Source organism: Euleptes europaea, chromosome 3 (genome assembly GCF_029931775.1).
Source record: "Euleptes europaea isolate rEulEur1 chromosome 3, rEulEur1.hap1, whole genome shotgun sequence".
In the NCBI taxonomy this organism is placed as follows: Eukaryota; Metazoa; Chordata; class Lepidosauria; order Squamata; family Sphaerodactylidae; genus Euleptes; species Euleptes europaea.
The window spans coordinates 100,243,135-100,270,960 of record NC_079314.1 but is presented as its reverse complement, the minus strand read 5'-3'; the positions used below and the strand labels follow the sequence as shown (position 1 = coordinate 100,270,960).

The window sequence follows — 27,826 nt, the reverse complement described above, 5'->3', positions numbered from 1 at the left end:
AGCTCTCTCAGCCCCATCCACTTCACAGGGTGTCTGTTGTGGGGAGGGGAAGGGAAGGTGATTGTTAGCCAGTTTGATTTTTCCTTAAGTGGTAGAGAAAGTCGGCGTATAAAAACCAACTCTTCTTCTAATTCCTGGAGGTAAAATGACTTGCGGTTTCTATGGGGCTGTACTGTCCACTCACACTAATGTGCAGAGCCAGCTTGAGTGATTCCACATAAATTGCAGCTGGAACATGTAGGATGATTCTTTTGGAAGCTCGGTCTCTCTTCCCCACCCCCATCCTTTACGAGAGTGTATATCTAGCTCAGATACATCGGAGGCTTGGGAAAGAAAGTGGTTGACGAGAAAAGTCTCTTCTTCCCCTGCAGCCCAGTTGCATGCAGATGTTGGGTATTGCTGTTTTTCACTGAAGGGTGACCTGGTGGTATATTGCACCAGGGTTAAACTCTGCACTTCCATGCAATGTGCTTTCAGTGGTTAAGTGGGAAAGTCTTATAAATAATAAGTATCACCACATATGCAATCACAGTAAATCTACTCAAAATAAAGCCATTTCTGCTTTATTTAAAGTCCTATCTAATATGGCTGTAATAAGCTTTACGTGGCTTTTAAAAGTGGATTAGGCGGTTTTGTGGAGGAGAGGTCTATCAACAGCTGTTAGTTAGGACAGCTAATGGAATCTAGATGCTTAGAGGCATTTGCAGATACCCTTGAGCACCAGATGTTGGCAATAAACAGGAGAATGGCCTTCCTTCGTGCCCTGCTTGTGAGATTCACCCAGCGGCATCAGGCTGGCCGTGGATGGATGGAGTCTGATGGCTCGACTAGGCAGGCCCTGGTCTGATGGGTCAGTGCAGCTCTTGTGCTGATGGCCCTTCGCTTTTGGTCCGTGAGCGATTAAAAACAATCCGTTTCCCACCCACACCTTACTAAAAGGGGCCCAGGTCTTCTTAAGGCTTTCTGCAGCTGGTGCCTGGCAGGCTGCCACCTCTTAAACTCTTGAGGATTGAGAGAGCCCAGCGCATTCCTCTCTTTCTCTCTAAGTCAGCGAAGGCAGAACTTCACAGATGAGTAATGATGCTTATGAGCACGAGATCAGGTTTCAGCAGCCTACGGTACCCCCAAGCTGTCTGTTTTCACAATTCCCAGTAAGTCCTGCAACATCCACGAGAATGAAGGGGAAGGGACGCTGCAGAGGCCTTCCGTCACGAGAGGAGCCAAATAATTCACTCATCCAACAGGTTTTGGAAGGTGGGGAAGAGCCACACTATCAAGTAGACGATGAGAAAATGGAGCAGAAACTGACAGAGCACATCCGCTACAGACTTCGTGATCTGGAATGCAGAAAAAAATCTCTGCTTTCAGCATTAGAAGAAGAAAAAGAAGAAGAGTTGGTTTTTATAAGCCGACTTTCTCTACCACTTAAAGGAGACTCAAACCGGCTTACAATCACCTTCCCTTCCCCCTCCCCACAACAGACACCCTGTGAGGTAGGTGGGGCTGAGAGAGCTCTAACAGAGCTGTGACTAGCCCAAGGCCACCCAGCTGGCTTTGTGTGGAGGAGTGGGGAAATAAATCCATTTCACCAGATTAGCCTCTGCCGCTCATACGGAGGAGTGGTGAATCAAACCCGGTTCTCCAGATTAGAGACCACTGCTCAATGTGTGGAAATGGGCAGTTGAAGCTTTTTTGTGGCATAGCCATAAACACCATCACCTGGTAAATAAGAAACTTCTGTTGAAGGGACAGAACACTTTTCTCCAAAGCTTTCCTAAGTTAACAGTTTCAGATGCAGACTGATTTATTTATTTACAAAATTTGTATCCCACCTCTCTGCCCTTAAAAGGGCCACCAAGGTAACTAACCATTTAAAACAGGTATAGGCACTGGCAAACCACCTGTTAGTCTCTTGCCCCAAAAGGGGTCGCCATAAGTTGGCTGCGACTTGACAGCACTTTACACACACACACATGATAAAACCACATTTTAAGACTCAAACCCCCCGACACACATTATAAAAACAATTAAAAAACAGAGTTAAAATACATAAATAAAAAGTATTATTTTGCAGTTCTGAAGGTTTATTTATTTGCATTTCTATCTCAGCCTTCCTCCAAGTTGTGCTGGGGAGCATACATCTCTCTCCTCCCCCTCCCACTCTATATTAATCTCACAACAACCCTGTGAAGTAGGTTAAGCTGAACAAGAATGGCTGGCCCAAGATAGCGTTCTAATGGATTTGAATGTGGGATGGATTTGAATGTGGGATTTAATTTCTATCTGGCGGGCTTCTCATTTTGCTCTACTCTTTTTCTTTTCCTTTTTAAACGAAGGCAGCTGTTTGAGGTTGCTTATGGGCTTGGGATGCTAGAGACAATGCAGCCAAGGGTAATGAGTGAGCACATGTAGGTGAAGCGAAGGCCGGTGCTGGATCATGCTTATTGCGCACTTGTTTATCACGCGGATGCCATCCCTGTTTACTGTGCAGGTTTCTGCATGCATCTGCGCACATATAGTCCAAAGGTGTGCACATTTGTGTTTCATTGAGGCTCCTTCACGGCTTCCAGCATCCCTTGCCAAATGCTGTGTGAGTTGTGAAAGCATGTTTGAGCCGAGCCAAAACCATCTAATAAATATACAAGTGAAGTGCTTTCGTTGTTATCCATCTGCAGAATGAGCAAAGCAGGATTCCTTTCCTGCTTCTCTCCTTAAAAAAAATTAATCTTTTATATAGAGATCTGTCACTCCAAACCTTGCCAAAGGGAAAGGAAAAAATTCTTATTCTCTTCCCTCTCTCCCCCCCCCCCAACTTTGCCGTAACAACCAGCGTAAACATTCCTTTTCATTTCAGGAAAAGTGTCTTCGTTGGCGGGTGGGGGGTGAGGAATCCACACCCTTAATCTTTTTATTAATAATCTTTGCACACACTTTATGAGCCAAAACATATCATTAGTAGGAAAGACTCCAGCAGTCCGTGACAGAAATAGATTGTGGAAGACAAGGTGATTTACCTTGGAAAAAATAGCCTATTTTAAAGTGTCAGATTGATGAATAGAGGGAGGAATAGAGGGAGGGAGGAAACAATTCTCAATATGCCTTACCCTGGAACTCTCCCAAGAAATCAATGGAACCATAAAAGTATTTTATTTTACTGTAAAAAGGACCAGTTTGACTTTTACAAAATACGATGATCAACATCGCAATATCCAGCCATGACTTTCAGTAGTTTTGCACTGAGCCCATTTCAGAATGGAGGGTTTTCTAAAGGCCTCTGCTGCCGGGCTTTCACAAGACGCCAGGAGTTTGGTGTATGGATCTCCTGGGGTCTCATCAAACTCGATGATCAGGGGCCGATTGCATCAGGACCGTGGGGATGGGAGAGGGCATAAAATTCCTCCCCATGCCATCTTCCTAATCTTCAGTGGTCTAAGAGCCCAGCTAGCAAGCAGAGTGAAGATGGTGTGCGCACGCCTGTTCTTGCCCTGCTTGCTGCCGCTGTGGCAGAGGCATGTTTTCATGCTCCAGGGCAGATGCTGACTCTTTCTCTGAAAGGATCCCTGCAATGTAATTGACAGAATATGGATTCAGAAAATGCCTAAGCCTGAAAGGCCTAGGGTTGGGAAATACTTGAAGATTTGGTGGGTGGAATCTGGGAGGGCAGGGTTTGGGGAGGGGCAGGACCTCAATGGGGTATGAGGCCCACCCTTCATTGGGGTATGGAGTCCACCCTTCAAAGCAGCCATTTTCTCCGGGAGAGCTGATCTTGGTCATCTGGAGATCAATAGCAATAGTGGGAGATCTCTTGCTTGGAAAGTTGGCGCCCGTTTTTTAGTCTTCCGCAGAGGCCCCCTCTTGAACGTGGGTCCAACTTGAAAGGGCTTGCAGAAATACTGCCATGATGTTTCCAAGCTCTTCTCCAATAGAAAATTTCAGTGTTTTTTTGATGGGGAGAGAGTCACTGGGCCACTTGAGGATGGTTTCTTATACAGCAGCTGGACCTTGGCCAGGGTCTCCCTTTTCTGCAAACTTCCCAAGCTTTCCCAACATGATTTCTCGCTGGGGTGGATTGGAACTGTAGCTTGCTTGGTCTTCCAGTTGGCTTGGAGAGGTTGAGAAGGCTATAATTCCCATTAACCCTAGCAGGAGATAGTTCTAGAGAAATTTGGGAAGAGTAATTTGTAGTGGATTATAGATCAAATCAAGCCTGAACCGACCCTAGAAGCTAAAATGATTCAACTGAGGCTGTCGTACTTTGGTCACATTATGAGAAGACAAGAGTCACTGGAAAAGACAATCGTGCTAGGAAAAGTTGAGGGCAGCAGGAAAAGAGGAAGACCCAACATGAGCTGGATTGACTCTATAAAGGAGCCCACAGTTTGCAAGGCCTGAGTAAGGCTGTCAAAGATAGGACGTTTTGGAGGACATTGATTCCTAGGGTCTCCATGAGTCAGAAGTGACTTCACTGCACTTAACACACACAATTTGTAGGAAAGATAGGCCTCAGCTGGGGACCTCTCTCTCTCACACACTCTCTGACTGACTGACTTTTAAATAAAAGGGGCAGGGCTCAATCTAAGAAAACCAGATTCCTAGCTGCAGCACATGTATTCTGAATATTAACAGCCCCATTTTTTATATATTCGAAATCCACACTCAAGTATCCATTCTTTCTCCCTTTTTGCATATCTGCAGAAGTTGTTTCCAAGTCTGGGGGATTTCCCACTCCCTCTTCTCCCTCCCATTTGGTGTAAATTCCCGCATGGCGCTTAACAAAAGCCAGCTGTGAGTGGTTTCCGGGCCATACGATTCCTTTAGGCTCCACTGTATATCTCTCCCTTCCCCTCCTCTTTCCGTTCAAGGCCTGGCTAATAAAACCAAATGACGTTATGTGCACAGTTTGGTAACATATGAGCCTCCCTTGACAGGGCCCAAAGCGCTCGCAACCCTATAGAGCTGGTGAATTGCCAAGGCCCTGCCCACCTCGGAGGCCTTTTATATGGTAATGGGTTGCTGCATTTTTCTGATGTTACAGAAGGGGAGGTTCTCTGGGAAAACCTTCCTTAGACGCCACTGATAGAGAGCTCTCTGTCGCTCTCAGTATTTTGAAGAATGAACTTGAACTCTTCAGAATCCCCAAACCCATTTAACATGGCACACATGTGGGTTTTATGACAGAAGCACAGTACTATTGAACTTTCATTTTTCAAAGTTATTATTAATTAGGGCTAAAGTTCATAACTATTCTTCCTACAGCTGTGTTTTTTGGGGTTTTTTGTTGTAATGGCAGCGAAGCTGTAGAGGGCCAACGTTGTGTTGCGGTTAAGAGGATGAAACAAAAAAGGGAAGAGAAAAAAAACCTCAACCTAAACTAGACAAAGAACCTAAAAGTTGAGCTGAAAATTAGACACAATACAAATATATTTTCTTATGGAGTGTATGCAAAGAGCGCCTCCTCTGGGGCTGTTTCAGATTGGGGAAAATGGCACAGGGGAGAAGGCTTCAGCCTGCATGAATCCCAAATCAGTAGACAATGCTTAGAGTTTTTCAGGTCCTTCCTTCACAGTCAAGAAACACGATTTTTAAAATTAAAAATTTACTGAGATTCTTGGGAAGCCAGGGGCTGCTTCAGATTAAGACCTCTTTAGGGATTGTGCTAAGTACTAGAAGTGGTGGTGGTTCTTTTTTCTGTGATAAACTATTTTGTGTGAACAGTGCTGCAGGAGTGTTTCAGGCTACACTTAATTATTTGCTAGACTTTATAGCAGATGATACAGTAGTTGAAATAACTCAAAGTTTAATAATGAAGCGTTACACAGTTAATTTTGTAGGAGGGGGGATAAAATGTAGTACTTGTCCTAATAGGGATGTAAATGAAGATCTTGTTTTAGATATGTTTTAGATAAGGAGCCATACTCCTTATCATGAATATAGAGCAGTGATGGCGAACCTTTTAGAGACCGAGTGCCCAAACTGCAACCCCAAACCCACTTATTTATCACAAAGTGCCAACACGGCAATGTAACCTGAATACTGAGGTTATCCCCTCTTAAAGGCATCTAGGCTAGATGCCATCACCGCATCCTGTGGCAAGAAGTTCCACAGGTTAATTACATGCTGGGTAAGTGGGTGTTCCTCTTTTAGTAGGGGATTTCACTGGAAGGTGGGAGGCGCCGCAAAGCCCGCCCTGTGGCCCAAGCGCTCTGCTCCCCTCCAGCTATGCCACGCTGTGAGCTATGCTGCCCTCCAGCCTAGCTCCTCTCCAACCCCACCACGGGAATCACCTTCGCCACAGACTCAACAGGCTGTCGTCCGCGCCGCACCCTCACGCCACATGTGAGCCGCCCTGCTGCATGTGACAGGGGAGGGAGGAAGCGCTCCCATTGGGCTGCTGGGCAGAGGGGCGGGTGATGTGAGAAATGATCTCAGGTGCGCATGGAGAGGGGAGCAGCCCGGCCCCGCATCCCTCTGGCTTTCTAGTAACGAACTCAGGCAGACTCTGCAGGGGCAACGGCGCATGTGCCCACAGAGAGGGCTCTGAGTGCCCCCTCTGGCACGCGTGGCATAGGTTCGCCACCACTGATACAGAGTGTATGCTGTTACGATGTGTGTGTGTTGTTGTTATGTTTGAAATAATTTTTTAAAAAGGTTAAAGGTGGCGTGTGCTTCACTTCCAGCACCTTGTCGAAATGTTGCCATGCCATGGTAGCGCTCCTCTACCCGTTTACCTGGCAGCACACCTACATCCCTCTGCTTCCCCCGTCAATGATCGACATTGTGTGCTCCCCGACCCCGTTTCTGATCGGCCTGCTCTCCAGTTCGCTGCCACGCCTCAAGGAACTGCCGGTGGAAGAGGTAAGACCAGAATATGGGGAGGGCCGGAGTAGCCGGCGGATAAAGCGTTAAGCCCAGAAGGTCTGGGCCCGAGTCCCACGTGGGCAGATGAGATAGGGCAAGTCGTTATCGTACTAACATTGGAAGCGCTGGGGGTGCTGCCAGGCTATGCTTTCCTAATAACTGGAGTAGCCACAGAAGCCCCAGGCTGAGAGCAGCGGGGGGGGGGGGGGTGTTCCTCGACAGAGTTTCTTGTTAACAGGAGAGGGTAAGTTCGACCCAGACCATTTTAAGTGCTGTGGTTGCTGTACCTGGCTTTGGTGCTAGGACCAGCTGGGCCGGCAGGATCAGTCATCACGGGTATCGGCGCCTTAATGTGAGGATTGTAGGTGACCCATTCATATCCCCGAAAAACACTGGAAAGGCCCATGGTTATCCCAGTAGACAGTGGGCTTATCATAGAATCATTGGAAGGGACCACCAGGGTCATCTAGTCCAACCCCCGGCACAATGCAGGAAATTCACAACTACCTCCCCCCCAACCCCCCAGTGACCCCTACTACATGCCCAGAAGATGGCCAAGAGATGCCTTTCCTCTCATGAACTGCCTAAGTTCATAGAATCAGCATTGCTGACAGATGGCCATCTAGCCTCTGCTTAAAAACCTCCAGGGAAGGAGAGCTTACCACCTCCTGAGGAAGCCTGTTCCACTGAGGAACTGCTCTAACTGTTAGAAAATCCTTCCTAATGCCTAGATGGAAAAACTCTTGATTTAATTTCAACCCGTTGGTTCTGGTCTGACCTTCTGGAGCAACCAAAAACAACTCAGCACCCCTCCTCTGTATGACAGCCCTTCCAGTACTTGAAGATGGTTATCATATCCCCTCTCAGTCTTCTCTTCAGGCTAAATATACATACTTCTTATGTATCCACTGTGTTAATGAACTGAGGTTAGCAAGAGACCGTTGTAGTTATCTGTAAGTGCAGTGTTGGTGGTAGGCAGGGAGGGAGCCAAGATTTGAAGCCCTTGTTTCTCCCTAGAGGGTGTTTTTTAAGCTCCCTCGCTTGACGTTACGTTTGCCACGTGCCCTTGGTACATGCTTGAAGGCCTGCCAGGCCCCAAACATGTTCGGTCTGATGGCATGCCGGGGTGTGTGTGGGGTGCTTCCTGCTTAATTGCATCTAAGCGGCTCTGATGAGTTCCCTACCCGCACGCCTGCCAAATGCAAGCTGTGACGTGTCTGCATTCCATTGTAACCCTTTCCCAGTTAGCCTGTCCAAGGTGGAGTTAACGCCTTTTGGGCTGAGCGTAACATGCCCAATAAGAAATTGTTGAGGACAAAGAAATAATCCCAGGGATTCTCTTGCCTTCCTGTCTCTACCAAACCACCGCCTCCTCCCTTCAGAGACTCGGGCTTCCTCTCCTATCATGCATATATTCTCTTCCATATTCCACACATTCCCTTGGGGCAGTTCTGTGCTTTGCACCGCTTACCTGCTTTCTGTGCTCATGTTTAGTGTTAGACTGGTGTTTTTCCTGTGGCAAGCACATGAAGGCGCACCTGCATCTTTAAGCGCCTGTGTGAATGCGCCTAGAAAGCCTATCCCAATCAGGGCTTTGGGCGCATTTTTAAGCACCCCAGGTACTTGTGTATAGAACACCATTATCTATGCCCATGCAGCAAGCACACTTTGTGCGTTTGTGTGCTGCAGGGAATGGTGGTATACCTGAAGTGACTGACTTTGTGTCCTTTGGATTCCTGCTCTTGCTGGCAGTCGATGTAGCACCGGCAAGTCTGGTAGGAAATACAGGACAAGACTTGCAGCTACACTTTCCGTTAATGTAAACTTCTATACTCTCACTTCGGCACTGCAGTAGGCCCTTGTGCTGAAAGCAGACACTGCACATCCCACACGAATCCTACAGTGATCTGTGTAGACAGGTGAGGCCCAGAGTGGTCTGAAGTATCCCACCTGAGTGTCCCATGTATGCCAGATGTATTAGCAAATCCCGTTCTCAGAATTTGTATATTCCATGCACGCTGTCAACCTGGAGGAGGCCATCCTATCCATCAGCTCTGGGTGGGCAGAATGCTGCTTTTCATTGAAGGACATGGCAGAGGTCTTCCTTTTGTGGCCCAGCTGGGGAAAAAGAGGCGCCTTCCCTTGACAACTGTGGTCTGTCTTGGCATGGCTGATCCTCAGTTAATTACTTTTGCATATGCTAGCTTTGTCCCATTGTGTGGTTCTTACAACTGATTTGCAAGACCATTGTGAGATTTGGCAATCTCTACACTTCCTGCTTTGATGGGGGGGGGGTCTTGAGGAGGTTGAGGGGAGACATGATCGCTCTCTTTAAGTATTTGAAGGGCTGTCACTTAGAGGAGGGCAGGGAGCTGTTCCTGTTGGCAGCAGAGGATAGGACTTGCAATAATGGGGTTAAATCGCAAGCAGAAAGGTACCGGCTGGATATTAAGGGGGGAAATTTTACAGTGGTAGTGAGCTCCCCCCCTCTGGCAGTCTTTAAGCAGTGGCTGAACAAACACTTGTCAGGGATGCTCTAGGCTGATCCTGCATTAGGCAGGGGGTTGAACTAGATGGCCTGTATGGCCCCTTCCAACTCTATGATTGTATGATTACTAGGTCCTCACCTGGCAGCAGTGACTATGCCTTTTTATTTTTAACCTTCTAAATGCACAGCAAGAGCCAGCACGGTGTAGTGGTTAAGAGCATCAGACTCTGATCTGGAGAAACAGGTTCGATTCCCCACTCCTCCGCATGAAACCTCCTGGGTGACCTTGGGCCAGGACGGCTCTCTCAGAACTCTCTCTGCCCACACTGAGAGAGGCAGGCAGTGGCAAACCACCTCCAAACATCTTTTGCCTTGAAAACCCTATGGGGTCACCATAAGTCAGCTGTGTCTTTACAGCACTTTCCAACACCACAAATGCACATAGTGAGGCTTCTGCCTCCACATCTCTTGCCTTTATTCTTCCATCCACCGTCCTCCCCTTCCAGTGTGGGGCAGAATTTCCAGCTGTCACATGAACACATGAAGCTCCCTTACACTGAACCAGACCCTGGGTCCATCAAAGTCAATATTGTCTACTCAGACCGGCAGCGGCTCTTCAGGGCCTCGGGCAGGGGTGTTTCACATCACCTATTTGCCTAGTCCCTTTACTGGAGATGCCGGGGATTGAACCTGGGACCTTCTGCATGCCAAGCAGATGCTCTACCACTGAGCCACGGCCCCTCCATTTTAAGTGGAGAAGAGTGGCTCAAGTGATGGATTTTGGTCGCCCGTAAGGACAACACACAGGAGGACAGACAAATCTGCCCCACTGGGCAAAACTAGCGGGAAATTCACTTGTGGCCCAGCATGGCGGGGCTCTTCCAAAGCTTCCCCTTAGTGGGTCTTGGGCAGGGGACCTTAGCAAGATACGGTGGTCCGTGGAAAGGTGGCGTCATTTGGATTTTCCATTTCAAGCACCACAGTGTCCTTTTGGCTGGCCCTCCCCTTATTCAAGTCCCAAGAGTGCCCTTCCAGGCCTGGGGTTTCCACCCCTTTTTTGCCTCAGCGCTTTGTGTGAAGCTCGATCCGATGTAAAAAAAAAAGAGAGAGAGAGAGAGGAGCATGCAACCACCTCCCCACTTTGCTGCATCGGTTTCTCCTTCCCTGCTGTGCACATGAAGCCTTGTGGTTTCTCGGACGGAAAAAATACCCTCGGAGGGAAGGGAAAGTGTGTGCAAGGAGCAGAGCGGGGGATGGGGGGGTGTTTTAAGCTGTCATTCTGTGGTTTTTGTGGTGAAAGTCATAAAGCTGCTCTGGGACCGGTCAGGGTTTCATATCTCTTTGTGGCTCAGCGGGATTAGGTGGGGCGAGGCAGGACTTTCCCTTCCGAAAAGGAAGGCCTGCCGCAAAGGGTCAGCGATCTCTCCTTTCCTTCTAATGTTCTTCCTCTTTTGTGTGTGTCTTTGCCTGAGGCAGGTCCTGGTGGTCGACCTTGTTAATAATCGCTTCCTAAGACAGGTAAGAACTTTTTCTTTCGGCCCTATTCTTCTTGTTTACTCAAGTTGAAAGGAAGAGTGAGAAATTCTGCTAATCCAGGATTTGATTTTTCTTTTGGTTTATTGTTTGTAGTCCAGCTTTATCGCTGGAGAAACCGGGGAGGGGGGATACGGAGCAGAATCTGGAGACACTCCGTAGTTACTGAAGCAAAAGTGATCTGTGAGAGGCTTCGTTTTCTGTAACCTGTATATACTTTTCTGTATATTTCCATTCCTTCGCAGAGCGCTAACAGAATTGGTATACTCCGTGCTGGATCTGAAGCTAATAAATTCAGCCCTCCCTGCTCTCTGGTGGTGTCCCCTTGGGACATCGCAGGTTTAACCCTTTCCCAAGCACAAACTGACAAGATAGCACACCAACTAAACTGTGATGTGGACTCTAGGAGAGTCCTGAAGGCAAGGCATACACATCCCTGAATGGCAGTATCCCTTTGCTGCTGTGGTATTCACCTTTTTGACCTGGTCCGTGTTAGGGCTAGTTCCTGCGTTATGACTACCTTGCAGAGGCTGGTTTGAATTGCTCCAAGCGGCAGTTGTGAGCCTGTAGCAAGCCGTTCAAATACTGGGATATACTTGGGTGATCTTGACCATGCTAGTGCGAATCTCTTCTGTGGCTGAAAGTCTTTGCACAGAGACATAAGAACATAAGCAAAGCCCTGCTGGATCAGACCAAGGCCCATCAAGTCCACCAGTCTGTTCACACAGTGGCCAAGCAGGTGCCTCTAGGAAGCCCCCAAACAAGACGACTGCAGCAGCACCATCCTGCCTGTGTTCCACAGCACCTAAGATAATAGGCATGCTCAGCTGATCCTGGAGAGAATAGGTATGCATCATGACTAGTATCCATTTTAACTAGTAGCCATGAATACCCCTTTCCTCCATGAACATGTCCACTCCCCTCTTAAAGCCTTCCAAGTTGGCAGCCATCACCACATTTTGGGCCAGGGAGTTCCACAATTTAATTATGCGTTGTGTGAAAAAAATACTTCCTTTTATCTGTTTTGAATCTCTCACCCTCCAGCTTCAGCAGATGACCCCGCGTTCTAGTATTATAAGAAATTTCTCCCTGCCACTCTGTCCAAACCATGCATAATTTTATAGACCTCTATCATGTCTCCCCTCAGACCATAGAGTGTACACCAGTCCATCACTGGGGCTCAAAGGAGATTCACAAAACAAGCACAGGTTGTGTCAGAGTCTGATAGTCTCAGGTTTGTAAGTATTTGTTTGTTTGGTTCTTGTGGGTTATCCGGGCTGTGTAACCATGGTCTTGGTATTTTCTTTCCTGACGTTTCGCCAGCAGCTGTGGCAGGCATCTTCAGAGGAGTAACACTGAAGGACCACGGTTACACAGCCTGGATAACCCACAAGAACCAATGAACTCTGACCATGAAAGCCTTCGACAATATAATTTGTTTGTTTGTTTGTTTGTTTTTTTAAAGATGGAAGATGAGGACTCCATCTTGCCTCGGAAGTTGCAAGGAGCTCTAGAACACATCCTGGAGCAGAGGAATGAGCTGGCGAGCGACCAGGAGGAGGGCCCACTCAACGGCAAGCAGGGTAAGGGTTAGAACTGTGAATCAGTGACAAAAAAAGCGAACTCAATCTTAGGGTGCATCAACAGAAGCATAACATCCAAATCGCAAGATGTCATAGTTCCACTGTACACTGCATTGGTCTGGCCACACCTAGAGTATAGTGTGCAGTTCTGGAGGCCTCACTTCAAAAAGGATGTGGACAGAATCGAGCGGGTGCAGAGGAGAGAGACGAGGATGATCAGGGGCCTGGAGACCAAGCCCTACGAGGAAAGGCTGAGAAAGTTGGGAATGTTTAATCTGGAGAAGAGGAGGTTGAGGGGGGGGGCATGATTGGTCTCTTTAAGGATTTGAAGGGCTGTTACTTAGAGGAGGGCAGGGAGCTGTTCCTCTTGGCAGCAGAGGATAGGACTCGCATTAATGGGTTTAAATTGCAGGAGGAAATGTACTGGCTGGATATCAGGAAAACATTTTTTTTTACAGTAAGAGTTGTTCAACAGTGGAATCAGCTACCTAGGGAGGTGGTGAGCTCCCCCTCACTGGCAGTCTTTAAGCAGAGGCTGGACAAGCTCTTGTCAGGGATGCTCTAGGCCAAGGATGTCGAACTCATTTGTTATGAGGGCAGGATATGACATATATGTCACTAGGTCGAGCCAGGCCAGGTGTACCATAAAATTTAATGCTAGGTACCTGAGATACAAACTTGATAGAAGATACAGGCAAAGCCAATTAATGATATTAGTTTTACTTAAAATACAAACATTCTTAAAACAATAGCACTTACAGTATTTTCTTTCATTTAATAGTCTTTGATCATTGACACCTCGGGAGAGTGGGGGTGGCTGCCTCAGTTGGCTTGCGGGCCGGATAAGAGCTCTCAAGGGGCCACATCTGGCCCCCGGGCCTTATGTTTGACACCCCCGCTCTAGGCTAATCCTCCATTAAGCAGGGGGTTGGACTAGATGGCCTGTATGGCCCCTTCCAACTCAATGATTCTATGATATCCCTGCTTTCAGAGTGGCTTTGGAAGGGGGGGTTATCCTGGGCTTGCCCATGCGTTCGGAGGTGTGTAGACCAGTGCCGCACCATGCAGAAACCGCTTGTGGCTTTGCACCGCTCATGGCAGGCTGAATCCACCCTCGGTCTCCCAACAATGTGGTGGTCCCAACCTGGATGCCAGCACATTACAGTTACAGGGTTGTGAAGCAGCCATTTGTCTGCCCCCTGGCATTAACTGTTTCGTTCCGACCCCACTGTGCTTTTCTCCGTGATGCTTCCCCAGATTCCAGTCCCTTGAACGAAGTGGTGTCCGAGGCGTTCGTCCGCTTCTTTGTCGAGATTGTGGGGCACTACTCCCTGTTCATGACGACCACGGAGAAGGAAGAAAGGGTCCTGCAACGGGAGGCCTTCAGGAAGTCGGTCTCTTCCAAGAGCCTTCGGCGCTTCCTCGAAGTCTTCATGGAAACCCAGATGTTCGGGGGCTTCATTCAGGAACGAGAGTTGCGGAAACAGGGAGTCAAAGGTGGGAGTTTCCTCTTGGTTAAGAGGAGAATTGTGGAATGGAAGAAACCTGTTGACTTGGACGAAATTTTAATTGTGGTCTTAAGGACTGTCACTTTACAAGTTCACTGTACTGCTTGGATAGACTTATTCTGTGGTCCTAGAAAATTCTCTCGTTCTCCTTTTCTTTGGACCAGGTTAGACAAGATGTTGGAGATCCTTGATTAGATCTGCCACCTCTTTAAACTTTCTTTAAAAGCAAGAATGGCAGGGATCTAAAAGCTGATATTTGCCTGAGAGGGAAAGCCTATGGCTACCCATAAACCTTCCTCTGTGGAGCAAATAGCAGTTGGTGAGGAAGTGCCATTGCTCATTCATTTTGGCCCTCTTACTCGTTTTTTCTTTAAATTTATAAGGAGCTTGAAGCAGCAAGCTGGATGATGGGAACTTGTCCACCAAGTAAACCTCATTATGAAGCGAGGGAGTGAACCAGTTCTGCCATTTTTATTAGATATTTATACTATACTTTTCTCCCCAGTGGGGACCCGAAGTGGGTTGCATCGTTCACCCCTCCATTTTATCCTTACAACAACAACCCTATGAAGTAGGTTAGGCTGAGAGGGCATGATTGGCGCAAGGCACCCAGCAGTCTTCCAGAGTGAGGATTTGAACCTGGATCTCCCAGATCCTATGCAAACACTTTAACCTCTGTACCATGCTGGCTTCCCATGAAGGGATGTGTACAGATTTTTTTTTGGGGGGAGGGGAGTTATCACTTGTTGTTGGAAGGAATATTAAACCTCCTCTAATCAAAGCTTTTAAGGAGCCCGTGGCGCAGAGTGGTAAGCTGCAGTACTGCAGTCCAAGCTCTGCTCACGAGCTGAGTTTGATCCCGACAGAAGTCGGTTTCAGGTAGCCGGCTCAAGGGTGACTCAGCCTTCCATCCTTCCGAGGTCGGTAAAATACGGACCCAGCTTGCTGGGGATAAAGGGAAGATGACTGGGGAAGGCACTAGCAAACCACCCCGTAAACATGGTCTGGCTAGTAAATGTCGGGATGTGACGTCACCCCATGGGTCAGGAATGACCCAGTGCTTGCACAGGGGACCTTTACCTTTTTTTAATCAACACTTGTTCCAGGAAATAGCCTTTAACAATTGTGTCTCATCCTCCACTTATTTCAAAATGGTGCTGACTGATTAAACCAATGGAAGCTTTAGTTGGTTGATCTTGAGGCCGCAGACCTTGCGTGCACACCTGGGCTCAGTGCAACTGCTTGTACTTGCACATGAATGCACACACACAGCTGTGAGACTCAGCCTTAAGATGCCTGTTGAAAGAGCCGGATGAGGCAGATGCTGCACATTTGAGAGCCAGTCCTCTAACCAAACTTTCCCAAACAGATTCTGTAACCTGAAAGAATTATCCGAAACTATTGAAACAGGTTTGGGGAAAACTCTGGTTCAAACCCGCAAGGTTTGCTGAAGGTACCATATGCACACTCTCCCTCTCTCTGACTAAGGCCATTTATGCACGCCAGGTTTTCCCTTGGATTTGCCGCTCTCTAAATGCACATTATCCCCCATCCTAATTCTGAAAACTCAAAAATAAGCCCCCATGCAAAGTTTTGAGAATTCGGATGGGTGGAAAAAAACGTGCATCCAGAGATTCGACAAATCCAAGGCGAAATCTCCCATGCATAAATGGCCTAAGCTAACTCACAGGGTGGTTAGGATGAAACGGAGGGTGAAATGAAGAGAAACAGAGGAAGGGAAAGGATGAAACAAAGGAATGGAAAGGCCTGTAGACTGCTTTGGAAGAAGGGCAAAATAAAGAGATTACAGGCAGATATTCTGAAATTTCTTCTCTGGTTCCTAAAATATATAAATACCACACGCCTGGTGAATTGCAACTGAAACTGACAAATGGTGGTGAATAATTTATTTTTTTCTCCACTCTCCCCATAGGTTTATTTGAACTACGTGCCCAGGAGTACCTGGAAACCCTTCCCAGCGGAGAGCAGAGTGGGGTGAATAAATTCCTGAAAGGGTTAGGTAAGAGATCACGCAGCTTCTGTTCATGCCATTGTTGGCAGAAGAGACAGTGCGATATACGCAAAACAGAAAAATGTGATTTAAAGGGTATTTTTATATTCAGTCAGACTCCCTAGAGACAAATACCGCAGAGCAATCTGCCCTTATCAACAATGTAGCACCATCCATAGCCTTAGTATACATAGTGAGGTGGATCCAACGATTTTCCAAGTAGCCTTCCTCCAAGCCCTAAAGATCCTCCCTCCAACATAAGTGGCTCTTCCGCCAATGAAAGAACCTCTTACGCTCTGTGGGGGGGGGGGGTTTGCTCCTTGGATCGGAGGAAGGCTTCAAACTTGAGCCGAAAAGAACTGTGGGGCATAAATATTGGAATAAACTAATTAATTTTGCTCAGTGGAATGGTATGATGGGGGTAGGATCCACCCAGTAACAGAGCTAAGGGCCAGGTCCCTTCCCCAAGGAGCTTGCCATCTAAATTTAGGTTATGGGGGAGGGGGAACAGGGTGGAGGGATGAAAGTAAACAAAAACTTTCTTGTATTGCTTTTCAGTTGATGATCTGGCCCTGTGACACCGGGGCGGGAAACATTTTTGCTCCTGTCCCAGTTTTACTTAGGAGTGATTAAAGCAGTCTTTAATCTAGTAATGATGCATCCCTATTCTCTCCAGATCAGAGGAGCATGCCTGTTATATTAGGTGCTGTGGAACACAGGCAGGATGGTGCTGCTCCAGTTGTCTTGTTTGGGGGCTTCCTAGAGGCACCTGGTTGGCCACTGTGTGAACAGACTGCTGGACTTGATGAGCCTTGGTCAGATCCAGCATGGCTTTCTTATGTTAAAGAGTTGCGCAGGGCCTGTAAGACGGAGCTATTCCACCAGGTCTACAATTGAGGGCAGCGGCAGGTGTTTTCAGTTCTGGCCTCCCCCCACCCTTCCTTTCAATCTTATTTGTTTATGAACCATGGGGGGGGGGGGTTCTGTCTGACTGCTGAGTGCTCAGCAGCTATTATAATTGAGCACCATCTGCTGTTTTAATAACGTTTCATCTTGTTTTATTTTGGGGAGCCAGTGTGGTGTAGTAGTTAAGGTCGGTGGTTTGGAGTGGTGGATTCTGATCTGGAAAACCAGGTTTGTTCATCTGCGTGGCTTCTATGAAGTCCCACATTGGGACTGCACAGGCTCAGGCCAGCCACGGATAAGATTTGTCAGCTTCTAGCAAAATCGAAAGTGAGAGTGCTCCCCCTCCCCTTGGGGCATGCAGCCTTCCCACCCAAACGGTCACATGACCAATGGGGAGGGAGCACTCTCCCCTCCAGTTCTCTTTCTGCCTCCCCGGAGAGAGAACGTGTCTTTAGCTTGTCTTCATTATGGAGTCTAAAAAGGCTCTTCTCTTCAAAACTTGTCACTCTTGCTGCACTAAAATGGCGAAAACCAATTGCCATAAAGATTGCCTTCTTTGTCTGGGGGAAGGTCATATTCCTTCCGCCTGTAAGAGCTGTGCTAAGCTCACTCTGAGGGCATTGAAGGCCCGGACTGATCGTCTCAAGTCTCATCTTTACATGGAGTCCCTTTGTCCGAATCCAGGGGAAGGTACTTTCAAACGGCCGGCTGGCCCTGAAGAACGGGCTTCGGCTTCCACAGAGCTTGCAAAGAAACTTCCTCGTCAGGAGACTCAATAGGATGCTGGAGGTGCGTCTAAGCGAGGCAAATCCTCCCTTCGGTCCTCTAAGAAAACGAAATCTGTCATTAAACCGGCCACATTCATTGCCCCGGTCGTTCCAAAGCACCAAAAGCCTCCGTCAAAATTACCTCGGCGCCGATCTCAGTCGAAATCGCCTCGGCGCTGAACACCGGTGAAATCGCCTTGGCGCCGATCCTCGTCAAGGTCTCCCTGACACCTATCGAACTCTCCTCGGCGCCTATCATCGGTCGTCATTGACGTGTCCCTGTGCCAACCAATGCCGCCAATAGTTCTTGAGGACACGTCTCCTCATGATTCCCTGGCTAACCCCTCTGCTACGGTTCAGAGCGGGTCCCAGGATGATCATCAGTTCCGCACTCAATTCCTTACACAACTGTATAAAGATGTGCCTTTGTCAACGTCGGACAAGCTTCCTCCGAGGGTCGATGTTGGCGCCATTACACTGAACCCACCTACCTCTGGCACTGGAGCAGTCGGGGTCACTGCAGAGGTCCAAGCCCATGGATCCGCCGCATGCCATCGATCTGGATCACACAGCCCTTCGGCGTTGACCCATCGATCGAGACCGCATTCCGGAGCCAATCATGGTGCCCAGGCTCGATCAAGTTCTCTGAGCCAATCATGCTCTCGCTGCCGATCTGAATCCCATCGCCTGTCTGATCATCGATGTCGGTCTAAATCCCACCGCCCGTCCAGTCATCAACGCCGGTTGCAATCCCACCGCTTGTCCTATCATCAACGCTGGTCAAAATCCCACCACCTGTCCGATCATCACCGCCAATCTAATTCTCGACACCAGTCAAGATCCCATCGCCTGTCCGATCACCGGCACAGGTCAAGATCCCACTGCCTCGGTACCGATCAGATTCTTCAAGGTCCTCTTCCTCCTACGACTCAGGATCCAGACGTCGTAGAGGGACCCGGCATAGCCGATCGATCTTGACACAGTACCGCAGCCATAGAAGTTGGTCACCTTGCTGTCACCGACATAGATGCCGCGGCAACTCTCATCATCGCTCCTTGCATCAACTCCCTCATGTTGATCCTCGACGCCGAGAGGCTTCTCAGGACCGTGCGTTGCAGAGGCAAGAAACACCTCAGGAGATTCCTCCTCCAGGCTCCTGCCATTGTCATGGACACGGTCCACTCTGAGTCTGATGCTACGGCTACTCAGGACTCTGACTCTGAATCCCACCCCTCGCAACCCTCGCCTGGGGACATTGTGGGGGACACCAAATCAGTCTCCCCTCCGGGGGATGTTAAGCTGTATGCAGAGCAATTAATTTGTATGGCTAAGGTTCTGAATATAGATTACCGTCCTGATGATTCAAGACCTGTCGATTCAATTATGGATATTTTACATTCCCCGGAAACAGGTCTTGTTGCCCTTCCAATGATTAAAAGCATACTGGAGGTGGTCAATTCTAACTGGACCAAGCCAGCATCGATTCCCTCTTCCTCTAAAAGGGCGGTGAATTCCTGTACCAGCACCCTCCCCCCAATTCTATGGTGGTCGAAGTCCTACCAGGCAAATATAGATTGGGCTCGCACTCCTCACCCCAAGACAGGGAGGGACATAAACTGGATTCCTTGGCTAGGAAAGTTTACACCTCCAGCGCAGTTGCTCTTCGCATTTCTAACTTTATGGCTGTGATGGCCAGATACCAATATGCCCTATGGGATGGAACCTCCCCACAGATTAGCATCCTTCCTGAAGAGCAACGCCCGATGGCCAAGGCTGTGCAGGGCGAAGGCATGACCTTGGCTAGACAGCAACTAATGGCTGCCCGCCATGTTGCAGACGCTTCAAGCAAAGCCATGGCTTCCTCAGTAGTTCTTCGGAGACACGCATGGCTCAGACAGTCCACCCTCCCATACGATACTCGATCGCGAATCGAGGACTTGCCCTTTAAGGGCACCTCTCTCTTCAGCGATAAAACTGATACATTTCTTGATCGACTCAAGAAAAACAAAACCAATGCTAAATCCCTGGGCATTGCTCCTATTGTACCGGCCTATAAGCCCAGGTACTTTGGTAGACAGAACCAAACATTCCGGCCATACAGATACCAAGGTGCCTTCCAACAGCAATCCCACTTCCGTCCTTCCTTCCAAAACAACCAACAGGATCGGAAGTTTATGGGCAGACACAAACCCCGCAAGGGGCCCAGACCGTCTCCTAATCACCCTCCTAAGCCTAAACAGGCATGACTAGATACATATGTTTGTTTCACAGACCGGTTGTCTGGGTATTATAATGTTTGGTGTTCCATCACAGAGGATATGTGGGTTCTTAGAATAATAAAGCATGGATACTTTATTGAGTCTGAAACCCTGCCTCCCTACCTCCTTTCAGCTTACACTACTCCGCAGGCTCCCGCCCAACTCTTACGGGAGGTCCAAGAACTTTTGGGAAAAGGGGCTATTCGTGAGGTCCCCTCTACTGATTGGGGTCGTGGGTATTACTCCCGTTTTTTCCTGGTCGACAAACGGGGGGGGGGGAAACGCCCTATTCTGGACCTGAGGGGAGTTAACAACTTCATCAAAGTCCAGAAGTTTCGCGTGCTATCACTTCCCAAGGTCCTGCCTCTCCTGGAGGAGCAGATGTGGTTCGTTGTTTTGGATTTGCGTGACGCATACTTTCATATCGCTATCCATAATGAATGCAGATGCTATCTCCGTTTTTCTGCGACGGAAAACATTATGAGTACACCGGTCTGGCCACAGCACCCCGTATCTTTACGAAATGCTTGTCTGTGGTGGTCGCGCACCTAGCCCTCCAGTGATATGTCATCTTTCCATACTTAGATGACTGGCTTATAGTACCTCTGAACACTCCCTTGCTAGTCAAGTGCAGGTTGTACTCTCCGTCCTAGCAGACCTGGGTCTCGTGGTCAATTTTAAAAAGTCTCACTTAACCCCCTCCAGAATCATAGATTTCATCGGTGCTCACCTAGATTCAGTCACTGCTAGAGCATATCTTCCTGTCCAGAGGATTCACTCCATCCAGAAGCTGGTTAGCCAGTTTTCCAGAAACCGATTCCAAACAGCCCACAAAATTCAAAAGCTCTTGGGCCTCATGGCCTCCACCACTGCGGTTGTGGCCTTTGCTCGTTTGCGGATGCGTCCCTTGCAAACTTGGTTTCTCATAACATTCCGGCTGAATGTTGACCTTCAATACAAGCAGCTGTCTATACCCAGATCAGTTATTGCTTCTCTAGGATGGTGGTCCTTGGAGACTAACCTCTCAGCTGGTGTTCCCTTTCAATCACCTACCCCACAGGTTTATATGTTCATGAAACACCCTTTTGAGCCTTTGGCTACATGTGATTTATCCTTTCTGTCATATAAGGCTGCCTTTCTGGTTGCTATCACCTCAGCCAGGAGGGTTAGCGACCTAGCGGCCCTTTGTCATTCCCACCCGTTTACTAAGTTTCATGCAGACCGGGTGGTTCTGAAACCTAAGCTTTCATTTTTGCCCAAGGTGGTTTCCTCTTTCCACCTTTCCCAAGATATTGTACTACCCGTATTTTTTCCAAATCCATCTTCCGATGCGGAAAGGGCTCTGCATTCTTTAGATTTCCGTAGGGCCCTCCTTTTTTATCTACAAAGAACCACAGGCTTTAGGGTAGATTATAATCTTTTTATTTGCTTTAGTGGCCACCACAAGGGTCACCGGGCTTCCCCGCAGACCCTGTCAATGTGGATTACCTCAGCCATTAGACTTTCTTATGAGCGAGCCCACATGGATTGCCCAGACATGATCAAGGTGCACTCCACAAGAGCTTACACTGCCTTCGTCGCCTTTTCGTCCAAAATCAACCTCCGGGACATCTGTCAAGCAGCGACATGGTTGACCCCTTCTACATTCATGAAGCACTATGCGGTCGACGTGGATTCATCTAGAGAGGCAGCAGTGGGACGTGCTGTCTTGCAGTCATTATTTTGGTGACTGTCCCACACCCGCCATCCTGGAAAGCGAGCTTGCTACTCTCCCAGTGTGGGACTGCATAGAAGCCACGCAGATGAAAAACAGAGTTTCACTTACTGTAACTGTTGTTCATCTGGTGGTCTTCTATGCAGGCACACATCCCTCCCTCCTTCCCCGCTGTGGGACCTCTCCGCAATACACGAGGGGGGTTCCGTGGCGGCAGGTTGGAGAACTGGAGGGGAGAGTGCTCCCTCCCCCTCGGTCATGTGACCTTTTGTGCTTGACCATTTGTGCTTGGGGGGCACTTCCCCAGAGGCGAGGGGGAGCACTCTCACTTTCGATTTTGCTAGAAGCTGACAAATCTTATCCATGGCTGGCCTGCACCTGCGCAGTCCCAATGTGGGACTGCATAGATGACCATCAGATGAACAACAGTTACAGTAAGTGAAATTCTGTTTTCCCCCCACTCCTACACATGAAGCCAGCTGGGTGACCTTAGGCTAGTCACACTCTCTCAGCCCCACCTACCTCATGGGGTGTCTGTTGAGGGGAAGGGAAGGTGATTGTAAGCCGGTTTGATTCTTCCTGAAGTGGCAGAGAAAGTTGGCATATAAAAACCAACTCTTCTTCTTCTTAATGTTATTGGTTATTTATTGGTTTTATATGTATGGTTTTATTGTTGTTACCCGCCCTGAGCCTGGCCTTGGCCAGGGAGGGTGGGATAGAAGTTTAAATAATAAATAAATAATAAAATGCTTTTTTTCCTTCCCCCTCTCCCCAATGTGTATCCCCTTCAGGTAACAGAATGAAATTCCTCCACAAGAAGTAAGAATGAAGAGTGCCGCTGTTGCTGGCGAGAAGGAATGTCTACAGTTTAGTGAACAAAAGATAGAGAAATTTCCCCCCTTAAAACCAATTCCCACTCAGCCCTCTCCAACAAAGGGGAAACTCCAGCAGAGGAGCCAGAAAAATCCTGGAGTTTTGTGCTCGCGTGAAAAGCTGTCCTGTGGGATAATCCGGCATGAGGGTCACGGATGCTGCCGGGACGGGTCTGTGGGCATCTTCAGAGGTCGTGCACTGGACGAAGCTCTCTCGGGACTCTCCACTGGCGCTTTGCAGACTTCACAGTGGTTGTACTTAGTAGTTATTAAAACTTCTTGTTTCTTTTATTTATATTGGGTTTAGGAAAACTATTAGCCGATGACACTTGCCCGTGCTCCTGTCTCCAAGCGGCAACGGGGGCAAACCTAGGCTGCATTAACTTGGACTTTTAGGTTGCTATCCTGAAATGACGGAGAAAGGGGAGACGACATGAGGACACTTCGGGCATGTGAAGATGGGCTGGAGGTTATAAACGGGGGGTGGGGGGCTGCAGTAAGAAGGTGGGGGAAGAGAACCACTGGCTACCACTTCCCTCCTTTGCTGGAGGGCACAAGTTCTCACCCTTCCTCAGATTAAGCTGAGTGCATGATGTGATGAAATTAAAGGTGATTGATGTTTTTAAAAAAAAGAAGAGGAGGAAATGGTTCTTTTCATACGCTGGCAGTAAGTGATACGTTGTAGAAGAAGAAGAGTTGGTTTTTATATGCCGACTTTCTCTACCACTTAAGGAAGAATCAAACCAGCTTACAATCACCTTCCCCTCCCCACAACAGACACCTTGTGAAGTAGGTAAGGCTAACAGAGCTGGAAGAGAACTGTGACTAGCCCAAGGTCACCACAATGGCTTCATGTGGAGGAGCAGGGAAGCAAATCCAGTTCACCAGATTAGCCTCCGCCGCATATGTGGAGGAGTGGGGAATCCAACCCGGTTCTCCAGATCAGACTCCACCACTCCAAACCACCGTTCTTAACCACTACACCACGCTGGCTTAAGCTGGGTTTATTCTAACTAGTTAAAGGCCCCTGAGATTTCTGCAAGGGGGGGGGGACTGAATGGGTGCATGTTGGTCCATCTTGATCAGTATTGTCTACTCGGACTGGCAGCAGTTCTCCTGATCTCAGGCAGTAGGGCAATCCCATGTGTGTTTGCTTGCTTAGAGTCCTCAGGACCATTTGAAATGCCTGCTCAGTCCCATCTGCCTCTCCCCCCCCATCTTTTCCTCAACCTGCTTGCACTTGGGTGTAGGACAATAGCAAGGATGGGCAGACAAACCGTTGCTCTTACTCCTGGATTTAGAACATGAGTACCTACAGGGGCACGGTGGGTGCCCTCGTTCCAGAATAGAAAGGGGATCGTGACACAGCAGCAGACAGGGATGACTCCAACAAATGGAAAGATGGTGCCTTGCTGAAGGCCTCCTGCCATGTCAAGCACCTTAAATCAAGCAACCAAGACAAAAAATGATAGTCTTTTTTATTCCAAAGTTGTAACAACATGAGACTGTGGCTTCAAGGAGCTATCTTATTAAGCAGTGCATCTGGGTTCCCATTAACTTTTTATTCACGCAGTGCACTGTTACAAGCTTAGGAAGACTGACTCCTGATGGAATGTGTTTTGCTGGATCTCAGATTGACGGGAACATTCGTATCTTCATCCGCTCTGGATGCTCTGGGAAAAACCACCTGAAGCAGAGAGAGAGGAAAAAAACTAGGCGTAAAGGGAAGGTCGTTGCCTGGTGTAATGCAACCCTCAAAACCCGGTTGCGTTCTTCCTGTTAAATATAGATGGATAAGAGCAGTCATGTGAACATGCACACGAACCTGCCACATACCATTTGTCTATCAAGGTCAGAATTGCCTACCCTGATTGGCAGCGCTCTCTAATGTCACAGGCAGAGGTCATTCATACCACCTACTACCTGATCTTGTTGCTCGAGTGTACAATCATTATCACTCAACCTAATAAGATCACCCATGGCATCTCTGGCTCATCCACTTGCTCATCTTTCAATGCAATATATACCATCATGTGTTAACCCATACCCCATGTTCCCTCAGCATTAGAAAAACAGGTCATTCCATATGCAGAAGGAAAAATGGACCCTATTCTGATATTGAAGAATTGGTTTTTATATCCCGCTTTTCTCTACCTTTAAGGAGTCTCAAAGCGGCTTACAATTGTCTTCCCTTCCTCTTCCCACAACAGACACCTTGTGAGGTTGGTGGGGCTGAGAGAGTTCCGAGAGAACTGTGACTGGCCCAAGATCACCTAGCAGGCTTCATGTGGAGGAGTGGGGAATCAAACCCGGTTATCCAGATTAGAGTCCACCGCTCTTTACTACACCGCAATGGCTCTCAAAATATTCCTCCACTGGTTTCAGAATTGTGATGTTTAATTTTCCAGGGCATGCCTGTTGCTGAGCTTAAGGTTACTGTGCTCCTACAAAACAACTTGAAAGGGAGAATCCAACATGAATGAATTGGAATTCATTAACGAGTTAAAGACTAGTTACCCTGCATCTTTTAACAGGGACCTAGAATTCTCCGTTCACTATAGATGTTAATATCATAACCCACCCATTACAGATGTCAATGAGTTCAGCTATATCTCTGTAATTTCCTATTGTATCTTATATTTCACAAGATTTTATGTTAATCCTTTATTTAGCAACAGAATAGCCCTTAACTACTTCCAGGGGGTTAATTATGATTTTATTGGATCTTGTTTTAAAATGGCATCTTTTTGTAAATCTCCCCCCCCCCACGCGCTTTTAGTTTTCTGTGTGTGTTAAGTGCTGTCAAGTCACTTCTGATTTAAGGTGATTCTATGAATTAATAACCTCCAAAATGTCCTATCATTAACAGCCTTGCTCAGATATTGCCAACTGTCTTACCAAGTTAGGCTAGGTCTGTATCACTTCTAGGTTTTGCCCATTTCCTATCACACGATGGGCAATTCATACACATTATAATATTTTTAGTTTGCTGTATTTGCATCCTGTTCTACCCCTAAAGCTCTAGGACTGTGCAGACAAGATTCTCTTTTTATCATTGTGACAGCCCTGTGAGGTAAATTAGGCTGAGAGAGTTGCGTTCCTAATACTACTTGGGGATAGGGTTGCCAGGTCCGTGTTGGGAAATACCTGGAGATTTTTGGGGCGGAGCTTCAATGCCATAGAGTCCAATTGCCCAAGTGGCCATATTCTCCAGGTGAACTGATCTCTCTCAGCTGGAGATCAGTTGTAATAGCAGGAGATCTCCAGCCACCACCTGGAGGTTGGCAATCCTGCTTGAGGGGCTTCACAAATGAGTGTGAGTGGAGATTCTAAACTCATTTCCACTATGCCACTGGGATAATAGTAGGATTTCTTAGTAATGGTGATAATCTTATGATCATCACCAAAGTTAACTGGTTTCCCTACTTGACTGCATAGTTAACAAGCTACGGGGTTGAATCCAACACCTTTTTCACAGGTGAAAAAGGAGGGGGGTCCCCTCCCACCTTCACATAAGCTGTGCTTGGGATCATGGGACCTGTGTATACAAAAGTAATGTGAGGTGGGGGCTGTAGAAAAGAGGGGAATTGGGTGAGATTCAGTGAGAGCCAGCTGGCCCCAGCCCGATGTATGGGAAATAGTAACCAGTAGAGGGGAATGCAAAGACTAGGAATTCCTAAGTGTGTTGAATCCTCGCACCCATGGCACTAATTTATGCCTCCAGCGCCCCCTGCTGCCCATATATTGGAAATACTATGACGTGGTTGATTTAACAATATTTGGTAATTGGATGCCTGCTTCTCACTGAGATGTTTAAACCTGAACCAGATGTCTCCTGTCAGAATGCTCACGTGACTTAGTGCTCTACCATATGGAAATGCTGCCAGCATGTGGAAAAATAATATGTCAGGGAGAAGGCCAGGGTACTCTGACTTCTAGTTTCTATGTGGATTTTTAAGGCAGAAGGGGGAAAAAAAAAACCCTGCCTGCCACAGTCTAAGGAGGCACAGTCCAGGACTCAGGGCATATTGCTTGGCCCTAACAAAGCTGAGGAATATGTGGATGGAGGAGGGGTGATGTTGAGGGTTAACCTCCCCCCCCAGCCATTCAAATATTTAAAAAAACTGTTGTAAACCCTTAGTAAGAAAGATAGCAGCCTGAATAGCTCAGGCTAGTCACATGAACACTTGAAGCTGCCTTACACCGAATCAGACCCTTGGTCCATCGAAGTCAGTATTGTCTACTCAGACCAGCAGCAGCTCTCCAGGGACTCAGGCAGAGGTCTTTCACATCACCTACCTGCCTGCTCCCTTTAACGGGAGATGCCTGGGATTGAACCTGGGACCTTCTGCATGCCAAGCTGATGCTCTGCCACTGAGCCACGCCCCCTCCTTTGTCGCTTATCTGAGATTGAAAGCTAAGCAGGGTCAGCCATGGTTGTTATTTGGATGGGAGACCAATCACCAAGGCAGTCCAAGGTTTCTATGCGGAGGAAGGCAACGATATACCACCTCTGCTCATATCTCAGTTTGAAAACCCCATGAAGGGTTACTGTATGTCCGCTGTAACTTGACGGCACTTAATGGTTAGGAGCGGTGGACTCTAGAAAACTGGGTTTGATTCCCCACTCCACATGAGCGGTGAACTTGGTTGGTTTCCCCACTCCTACACATGAAGCCTGCTGGGTGACCTTGGGCTAGTCACAGTTTTCTCCAAACTCTCACAGCCCCACCTACCTCACAAGGTGTCTGTTGTAGGGAGAGGAAGGGAAGGAGAATGTAAGCCAGTTTGATTCTCCTTTAAAAGGTAGAGAAAGTCGGCATATAAAAACCAACTCTTCTACTTAATTATAAGAAAAACAGGCACCTAAATTCTGCCTGCCCTTTTTTACTTTTTTCCTATAGAGGCCAAAAATATATGTTGAGGGATCCAGTTATAAAACTCCGGTGTTTGACACCTCCCCTCCCCCCCGATCACTTCTCCAGTCAGAACGAAGCCTGTACGGGAAAGTTACATGCATGGTACATTTTGGTATAGTCAGGGCAAGGATCTCACATTCACCTGTGTAAGGTTGCCTGATGAATTTATGGGGTACCTGTTTTCCGGGAAACTGCTTTTAAGTCACACTTCCCCCTTGGCAGTTTGCAGGTGTAGAGGCCCAAGCAGCCGTCGCAGTCCGAGGGTCTTTTGCAGGTCTTCGACTGAATCCCGAAGCAGGAATACTAAGAAGGGGAAAGAATTCCTCATAATACCTGTCCCTATTTTCTAAAATGGTGTGGAGTTAAGTGCTTTTTCTCAGCCCTAAAACGTCTAGTTGTCCATGATCTG

At 47.8% G+C, this 27,826-nt stretch overlaps 2 protein-coding genes across 2 annotated transcripts in view; one reads left to right on the top strand and one right to left on the bottom strand.

The window, feature by feature from the left end:
• Window positions 1-22,507, top strand: part of DENND2A (DENN domain containing 2A) — a 49,671-nt gene extending 27,164 nt beyond the window's left edge. Inside the window, exons 14-19 of the mRNA XM_056846580.1 lie at window positions 6,678-6,855; window positions 10,823-10,864; window positions 12,345-12,462; window positions 13,720-13,959; window positions 15,904-15,990; window positions 22,418-22,507. Of these exons, the coding sequence (XP_056702558.1) occupies window positions 6,678-6,855; window positions 10,823-10,864; window positions 12,345-12,462; window positions 13,720-13,959; window positions 15,904-15,990; window positions 22,418-22,449 (697 nt within the window). The 3' untranslated portion in view covers window positions 22,450-22,507. The remainder of the gene's footprint in view (window positions 1-6,677; window positions 6,856-10,822; window positions 10,865-12,344; window positions 12,463-13,719; window positions 13,960-15,903; window positions 15,991-22,417) is intronic.
• Window positions 22,508-24,086: 1,579 nt separating this feature from the next.
• The window catches only part of LOC130474885 (uncharacterized), a 42,524-nt gene continuing 38,784 nt past the window's right edge, over window positions 24,087-27,826 (bottom strand). Inside the window, 3 exon segments of the mRNA XM_056846579.1 lie at window positions 24,087-24,185; window positions 26,005-26,067; window positions 27,594-27,720. Coding sequence (XP_056702557.1) covers window positions 24,087-24,185; window positions 26,005-26,067; window positions 27,594-27,720 — 289 coding nt within the window.